The sequence below is a fragment of the Chaetura pelagica genome, unplaced genomic scaffold, assembly GCF_000747805.2.
Source record: "Chaetura pelagica isolate M959 unplaced genomic scaffold, ChaPel_1.0 scaffold493, whole genome shotgun sequence".
NCBI lineage: Eukaryota > Metazoa > Chordata > Aves > Apodiformes > Apodidae > Chaetura > Chaetura pelagica.
The window spans coordinates 390173-398673 of record NW_009952696.1 but is presented as its reverse complement, the minus strand read 5'-3'; the positions used below and the strand labels follow the sequence as shown (position 1 = coordinate 398673).

The 8501-nt window shown below is 54.5% G+C and overlaps 1 protein-coding gene across 1 annotated transcript in view; it reads right to left on the bottom strand.

Annotated features, from left to right (window-relative positions):
- Nucleotides 1-227: 227 nt before the first annotated feature.
- LOC104385540 (BPI fold-containing family B member 4-like) overlaps nt 228-8501 on the bottom strand; it is a 23289-nt gene continuing 15015 nt past the window's right edge. Inside the window, 13 exon segments of the mRNA XM_009994008.1 lie at nt 228-251; nt 820-896; nt 1204-1267; nt 1738-1780; nt 3099-3166; nt 3269-3436; nt 3783-3836; nt 4447-4620; nt 5214-5305; nt 5700-5763; nt 6173-6236; nt 7639-7794; nt 8056-8156. Of these exon segments, the coding sequence (XP_009992310.1) occupies nt 228-251; nt 820-896; nt 1204-1267; nt 1738-1780; nt 3099-3166; nt 3269-3436; nt 3783-3836; nt 4447-4620; nt 5214-5305; nt 5700-5763; nt 6173-6236; nt 7639-7794; nt 8056-8156 (1149 nt within the window).

Here is an 8501-nt window from a genome sequence, read left to right as displayed (position 1 = left end):
AAATAAATACTTGTACACAGAGCTGCCCACCGGGTTTGGTTATGCAGGCAGCTTAGGACTCACAGCAGCCAGTTAACAACTTTAAAGTGTCTTAAACCTTATCAAGAATCTTGAATCAACTTGAGAGAAGGGATGTAGATCATGCTGGTCTCAATGCCTCATCCCGGCTGGTCGTTCTTCCTCCCTCTCTTGCCCAGGAAGGCCCCTCGTGCCTCTCACTGCCCAGCTCACGCCAGCAGCACCACCAGGCCCTGAGGAGACACGTCCACACAAGTGCCCAGCTGCCAGGGGGGCTGCTTCCCAGCAGCTTGTCAGCAACACGCAGGGAACAACAAACCCTCTTGCAAAAATCCTCACGTCAGTTTTGTGATAAGGAGGGCACAGTATCCTTGGGGAAGTGTCAGAGGATATACCAGCTCCTCTGGGACATCTCCAGGCTGCACAGGGCTGGAATTGGGTGCAATCCAAGGCATTTTGTGTGGTGACACTCAAAAGGGCTCCCCAGATCCCCTGGACCCACATCAAAGCTGCTCCCAGAGATACCCAGGTAGGAAAGGCAACCTGGATGGGGGAACCAGGGCCTGCCCCAGAGGGGCCCAGCATCACTCAGTACCTGCCTGGATAGATGATACTCACAGGCATGGAGTTCTTGGCAGCATTTCTGACTGAGGGAGCTCAGACAGAGCGACCTTCTCTGGCGTTTCAAGGCTTAAACCCTGCAGCTCCTGCCCACAGAACCACCCCTGGCTGGGTCCTGCTACAGCCCTAGCCACCTGCACTGGTGTCTTGCAGGAGGAAACAGCCTCTCCAGACACTTACCAGTAATATCTGAACATCCACCTTTAGCAAAGGAATGTCCAGCACGTTTGGCAGAGGGATCCCAGTGCTCAGAGCATCTGCAGGGGACAGGCAGGTCCTGAGGGGTAAGCCCAGCTCCCACCCCACAGCAAGGCTGCTGCCAGGAGGGAGAAGGGACAGAGCTGCCCGCGGGCACAGACATGATTTTCTTCAGCTTTCTTCATGTTCTCTGCCTTAGGACTGAAGCTGGGGTGGATGGTGGAAGAACAAGGTTGGGACTGTTACTGCAGCCCCAGCCCAGGGACTGCCAACCTTAGTTGCTCCTGCTACAGCTTTCCAACAGGAACATGTGCCCCTCTCCCCTCCTTCCCCAGAACCCAAAGCCCCCCCAGTGTTGCTCCATACCATTGAGGAGAGGCATCAGCTTTTCCAGCAGCAGAGCTCTGCAGTGGGGCTTCAAGGTCGAGATCTGAAGCAGAGAAGGCAGAGAGGGTGTGAGTGGGAGGGTGTGAGCTGAGCCCAGCACTGCCACGGGAAGAGAGCCAGTCCTTGGGACTGGAGATGAGCAAAGGAACAAATAATGCCTCTTATCTTCAAAGCAAATCTACTTTTCTTACTTGATTTGTATTTGCTCCTTCCTTTGGGAATCTTTCTAGCAGGTAAAACTCCTGCTGGAGCTCCATGCAAGCTTTGCCCAAGCAGGGCAGAATAAACAGACAGACCCTGGGCTTTATGTTTGCATTGTTAGAAAAGGCAGGAGGGGGGAAAAAAAAAAAGGCAGCAAAAGAAGAATTGCTACAGCACACAGAGCAGAGCAGCCCCCAGCCCAGCCCCTCAGCAGCAATCCAGCACAGACAGGACACCTCTCAGCAGCACAGAGGACACGTGTCTCCTCCCTCCCCAGAGCCCAGGGCTCAGCACCTGGCACCAGAGACTTACATTGCTGATGCCAACCTCAGAAGACTCCAAGGAGAGGGAAGTTCTGCAGGAAAGGAAAGCAAACAGCACATCAGACACCAAGTCACTGCCCAGGGCTGCCAGATCCCTACTGTGGGGCCCCACTGCCCCCCGGGCAGCCTTACACAGCCCATGGGCAAGGGATCCTGTGGGGGATCCCTGGGACACCCCTGCAGGGACCACATGGGTGTACAGCAAAACCAGGCACTGTCACACTTGCAGGAGAGAAAGGAAAATAAAAGCTTCACCCAATTTTCCATTTTTCTTTGCTTGGAAGGGAAGCAGCTCTGCCAGAGGGCACACATCACTAGTTCCTGGCTCCTCTTCCCTCTCCCATGCCCAGGCAGCCTTTCACCTTGGGAAAGGAGTCAGCTCGTGTGCAGCTGAGAGCAGAGCTTCTAGAAAAAGCATCCAGTCTGGATGTAAAGATCACAAACTCTGGAGAATTTGCTACTGCTCCTAATCTATCATTGCAATCACACAGCTATCTCCATAGCTAAAACGTATGCTTTATTTCCACTTTCAATTTCTCTTTTCTACTTCCATTGAATCTTGCTATATCTTTGTCTATTGAATATTGAATTAAAAGCCCTTTGATGCATTTCTGCTCTCTCTATTGCTGCATACAAGCTTTGCCAATGTTGCCTCTAAATCTAGCTCTCTGACAAGCTCAACGGCTTGAAATCCTGAAGCCCCACACTACAAGAAATGCTTTCCACCTTCAATCATACCTTGACTGGCATTAATGACAGCACTTCCCTTACTCCTTTATCATGCCTGTCCAATACCAGACATTTCAAACTACTGCCCAGGATCAAAGTCAAGCTGACAGTCTTACAATTATACAGGTTATCACATTTCTCCTTGTTATAAAACTGACACAGACTTTTCCTCCAGTCTCCTAAAACTTCCCAACTGCCGTCATGTTTCCTGAGAGCCAACGGTCCCTGCCCGGCTCCTGCCATCAGCCAGCTAGGAAATTCTCAGATTCAGGAAATGAAATGCCTGTTTTACAGACACTGGAAAACATTCCGTGTTAGCAGCCCCAGACCTGGCATCACAGCACAGGGAATGTCACCAGCCTGCAGGAGGTGTCACCACTCCTGTCCTTTCTGCCGTGGCTCAGGCGGCTCCAGCTCCGTGTCACCGAGGCTCGGAGCATCCCTGAGGAACCACAGCCCTTCCTGCTGTCCTGCTCTCTTCTGGCTGCTGCTTCCCAGCAACCAGAACCTGTGCCCTGAGCTCTGGGAAAGCCAGAGTTGTCCAGGCTGGCTGGAGAGGCAGGGCAGGCTCTGGGAGCAGGCTCGGGTGTTGCCTCCAGCTACACCCTGGGGACAGCCTACCTGCCCAGGGACAAGCCCAGCACCAGCCTCCCTGCAGCCACGGACACCTGGGCGCTCAGACCGAGGTCCTGCAAGCAGACAGGGCGAGATCAGCCCGTGGAGCTGTCCCCAGCACAGCTGCCAGTCGTTTGGCTGGCTGCACCTTTTGGTTTGGGGTCTTCTGCACTTACAGCCTTCAACAGCAGGAGGTTGAGGATGGGCCCATCTAAACGCTTGATGAACAACTGAATCATGACTGAAAGCTGGACGGTGGCTTTGTTGTCTTCCAAGAGGATGAGTGGTTTCCCAGCCAATGATATCTTAATGCTCAGAGGACTGGTCCCTTGGCAGGCAGAGCACTGCAAGAATGGGGGCTGCATGGAGGTGGCAACCTGCAGCTCACACCCCAGCCAGGCAGGGGACAGGCAGTGCCCTCACAGCCCCATCACCGTGCAGGGCCCCCAAGGTCACACAGACCTGAGAAAAGCTAAATTTACAGAGCAAAAGGGTCCAGCAGGGGCTGCCAAGGGCTGGGTGCAAACCTGGGGTCCCTTGGCCCGGTGTGTGCCCAGCACAGCCAAGGGCAGGGGGCAGGAGAGCAGAGACCCTTGGTAGCAGCACCACAGCACATCCAGGTGCAGCACTTGGATTGCCTCAGGCCTGGCAAGGTTTACACAAACCCTCATGCCAACAAAAGTCACTCACCCCAGCAGGGACGAGGGTCCTGATGGCTTCTTGCAGACTGCTGGCTCCAGAGAACTGTTGGAACAAAAGCAGAAGCAGCTTGGTGAGGGCTCCAGCCAACTTCAGCAGCACCCGTCCTGCCAGGGCCCACTCCTGTCCCTGTTCCCAGCCAGCTTGTTGGCACTCCTGGTCCCCAAGCCCTCGCTCACCCCGTCCCCAGCTGGGCAGCTCAGTCACACAAAAACCCAGGTTATGGCAGCACCTGAACCCTCCATCTTCTCCATGGCTCCTGGGGCAATTCCCAGTCAGTCATTTTGGTGGGAGTTGCCCTCAACGTGTCAGTGCGTGACCCCTGATACATCCCAGTGCAGGGACAGCCCAGAGGTGCAGAACATGTGGTTGTCAAGAACTGTCACATACATGAAGCTGCTTTTCTCAGTGACATTTTGCAGCCTCCTTAAACAGCCCTGCAGGAGTCCATGGCAAGACCAGCACACAGCTGGTTCCAGCAGGGAACCCTGGGCTGATTGCTGCACGTGCCATTGCAGCTTTCTGGAGAGGGCAGCAAGGATGCAGGGCTGGGCCTGAGCACCTGCAAGGGAGCTCCTCGAGCCCCGCTGTGCCCAGAGCACCCGCCATCCCCCTGCCCCAGCCCTGCCACCCACCCAGCCAGCAGCACACTCACCGTTTCTGGCGTGCAGGGGAAGGTCTGTGGTGGGATCTGGAGCAGGAGGAACAGGACTGCGTTGAGAAAGCTCTGGCGCAGCACCAGGACCAGCAGCTTGTCCAGCAGTGGAGGCAAAGCAGAGGGGGACGAGTCATGGGGGATGATGCTGCCTCCCACCTGCTTCACCACACCCTGCAGAGAGGTGACATGGATGTGAATCCCACCCTTCACGAGGCAAAGGGAAAGCCTGATGAAGTCTCTGCACTAAAGCAAGAGCAGCAGCACTGACAGTGCAGGCTGCACTGCTTGTTATTAGCTCTTGCTAGTCTTTATTGCTTTTGTCCCAGTTGCTTCTCCCTAACCACTCTCTTTTATTTAAGCTCTCCTGCTTGAAAGAACTGTTTGGTTGTTGTGGGTTTTTTTCCTCGTGAGGCAGTAAAAAAATACATCCATTAGCTTGGTTTAGCATTCACCCACCACAGAGACTGAACAGCACAGGCAAAAGGCAATAACCCCCATCTGGGGGTAATGAAAACTGCCTGTGCCAGCAGTGACAGAGCAGACATGCAGCCCCGGGCAGCCCCAGGGTGAGTTTGCAAACAGAGCAAAAGGGAGCTTGAGGAAAATACACTGAGTCTCTTAGTGGTGATGTGGATAAGGATCTAAATATTTAGCTGGCATTCCCAGAACAAGTCTTTAGCCTGGCTGGAAGAAGGTAACTGCTCCCACAGGATCTGTGTGAAGACTGAAAGCCACCATGTCCTCTGTGTGCTGGGTTAACTTACGTCTAAATCCAAGCACAGGAAGTGGCCGGAGGTGAAGGGCAGGCTGGCCAGCTGGTAGTGAATGGTTCCTGCTGTACCCACTGGGATCACAGCTTCTCGGGGACAAATGCTTGTTAAAACACCAGGTATGAGCAGCAGCACCAACCCTCCCCTGAGCCCTCAGACCCCCCCACCAGCCCCTCACACCCACTGCCTGCACCTCTGGGGGATGCTCAGAACCACCAAAACAACTCCAGGTTCAGGTTGGTGGGATCTGCCTTTCGGGCATCAGGGATAATGCTGAGCTAAATCCAGGGGGGATGGACAAAAATGGTGCAAGGAGGGCCAAGGTGCAAGCAGCTCAGGGGTGAATTTGGAGTCAGTAACACCCTGCAGAAGCTCAGCTCCTCCCTGGCACACGTATGGACCAGGCACGGGAAAGGGCTGGTCCCCTCGTGGGGCTGCAGGGGAGGTGGGATCAGCCCCTCCCCTCCTCACACCACACACCGTTGAGGGTGCCCAGGAGCTGGATGTTCACAAGGTTGACCACGATATCGACCACTGGACACAGCTGCAACACAAAACAGAAACAGGCCCTCTCAGCCCCCTCCTCACCCCCCGCAGGAGCCACCACCTGCGGCAGGACCAGACCTGCTCCTTTAATCCACATCCCCAGGGAAAAAGCCCTGGTGGCATCAGGCAGCAGCTGGGATGCTGGGAAGGACTCAGGGGCCATGGAGCATCCCCAGGGCTGTGGTGCCACGCTAAGGGGACTGCTCTGATCTGGGAAGTGTTTTGGGGATCACCCTGCAGGCAGGAACATGCCAGGAACTGCCAGGCTGGCCTGAGGCATCCCTGTGGAGCACCAGGGAGGTGGGAAGGAAGCACAAGGAGATGGGACAGCCTCCTGTGACCTCTGATGTGTTGCTCCTGGTACTTGTGTGTTTCTGCTGTGGAAGGAGGGCAGTCCCCAGGCTTACCAAACCAGGCAGGGTTGCTGTCAGCTTGTTAAGCACTATGTCATTTACTGAGAGGGAGAGTAGCCTGGAAAGGGGAGAAAACAATTCCCAGTCACCACAAACAGCTCCAGGACAGGCGAGCAAAGGATCTGCAGCCCTCGTGTACACACTGCTGCCCCGTTAGCCATCCCTTCAGGGATGCTGCTGCAGCTGATGGGGGCTGGGCAGGGGCTGGGCAGGAGGTTGAGGAGCTGCTGGGCTCCCTGGGAAGGAAAGGGGCAGGTTTCTGAGGAGCAAAGGCTCCGGGCTGGGCAGGCACAGCCACCCGCAGCCGGGAGCCGCTCAGAGAGGAGCCCGAGCTTGGTCATTCCCCCTGGTACTTAAATCAGAGCTGTGGTTAAGGGAAGGTGGAGTTGTTAGGAAATACCTCCATGGTGATTATGAGAAACAAACAATTTACATGTGGAATAACGAGAGGAGAAATGTGCTGTGTAACATGGCACTGCTGCTGAGCAGGGCACCCCGGGCTGGGTGATGCCTGCAGGCAGCACGGAGCCACTTCCTTTGGATCATCAATATCTTTCTGGACTATTGGGTTAGAACATGCAGCAGCACAAACAGCAAGCCCAGACCACAGGAATCCCTAATGCATCTCATTATTTATGCCCAGGCTCTGCCTATAGACACAGCTGAGGAACTGCCATGCAGCCCCTTGTGTGCAGCCACACTCCCCCCACCCCACGGGGCTCAGCTCCTGCAGACCATCACTTCACCCCTGCTAAAACCTAAAATATGACCCCCCAGAGCGGGTGAGCCATGTTCCTCTGTTCACTTACACAGCCTCTTTCAAACCAGCAGCTGCACTGACTGAAATATGATGCATAGTGCAAAAATTAATTAGAAGAAATTCAATGAACCTGAAAAGTGGGTAATTCAAAAGCAATAAAAGAAAATATTTCCCATGATCAATTTGATGATGAATTCACCAAGACGTGAAGTCAGCAAATCCTTTCTGCCAAGAATTTCATCAGACTGAGCAAGAGGTGGGACATTTGCATGGAATGACACCCACCCAGAGCAGACTGAAGGTCCATACCCCCAGAACCTTGCTGTGACAGCAGCCAGAGGCAGGGTATAAAGCCAGGACAAGCAATGGTGCTGGTCTCCTGCAACACTCCCTGCCCTATTATTCCTGTCCTTTGGATACCAATTCAGTAGCTAGACCTAAAGAAAGTGCACTGGAAGTGGCACCAAACCTCAGACTTCAGATAACAACATTTCCACAAGCAAACAGGGCAAATTAACCATCATCTTCCAACAACCAATTGTTTTGCCTGTTCCACTGAAGCAACTGGCCTTGGCAAAGGGGAAGAAATGAGTTCCCTGAGCTCTGGCTCTGCATCAGCTGTGTCCTGGCAGGCTGTCGAGATCACTGGATAAAGAGAAGAGGATTACAGGCACTGGGAAATAAATCCACAGGCACTTACCCAGCAAGGAGCTTGATCTTTATGGCACCCAGAATGCACAGGCAGTCTTCAACGACGACCTGGACCGTGCCTGACTCAAAATTCGTGCATTTAATGTTTGCAGTAATGCTCACATCCACTAAAATGTCAATTAGATCTGAAAGAAGGCCAACCAGGCTGAAAAAAGTAAACGGGTTGAACAGATTTCATCTCTCAGCCTCTAACCAGAGAAACTCAGCAAAGCCCAAAGCAACAAACTGAGCCTCCATCTCCTGCTGCTCGTTACAAGTGCCACAAACCATCGTCTGGTGCCTGCACCGTGGCTTCCTTACAGGTAACAAACACCCAGAAATCCATACCAGATGCAAGACATTGCAGAATAGGAAGCCTGTGGGCAGGGGCCTCCCCCCACCCCAGCCACCAGGAACCCCCACTCACCAGTTGCCGCTGAGCTCCAGGCGGGCAGCAATGGTCAGCTGGACCCCGATGCTGGGCAGCAGCACCACCGAGAGCCCCCCCCCCCCCCCCCCAGCCGCAGCCTGGAACAGCAGCACACACTGCCACTCAGGAGAAGCATCTCCCAGGAGCTGAGCAGCTGTGGGCACCGAGCGACCTGCAGCACCCACACCACCACAGCCCCCCGGGGCACCAGAAGGATAAGCAAGAGCCACCAGCCCCAGGCTGAGACCTGCAGTCTGCAGCTGGAAGCTGAAAGCAGGCAGCCCAGCAGCAGGCAGGGGTGGAAGCTTCAGAGAGCAGTCAGCTTTTTCTCTCTCTGCTGTCGAGCATCTTGGAGGCCAACAGCAGCATCAGAGCCCTCATTCTGCATCTGCATCCATAACCCACAGTGCACTTCACCATCCAACCACACACACAACTCCTGC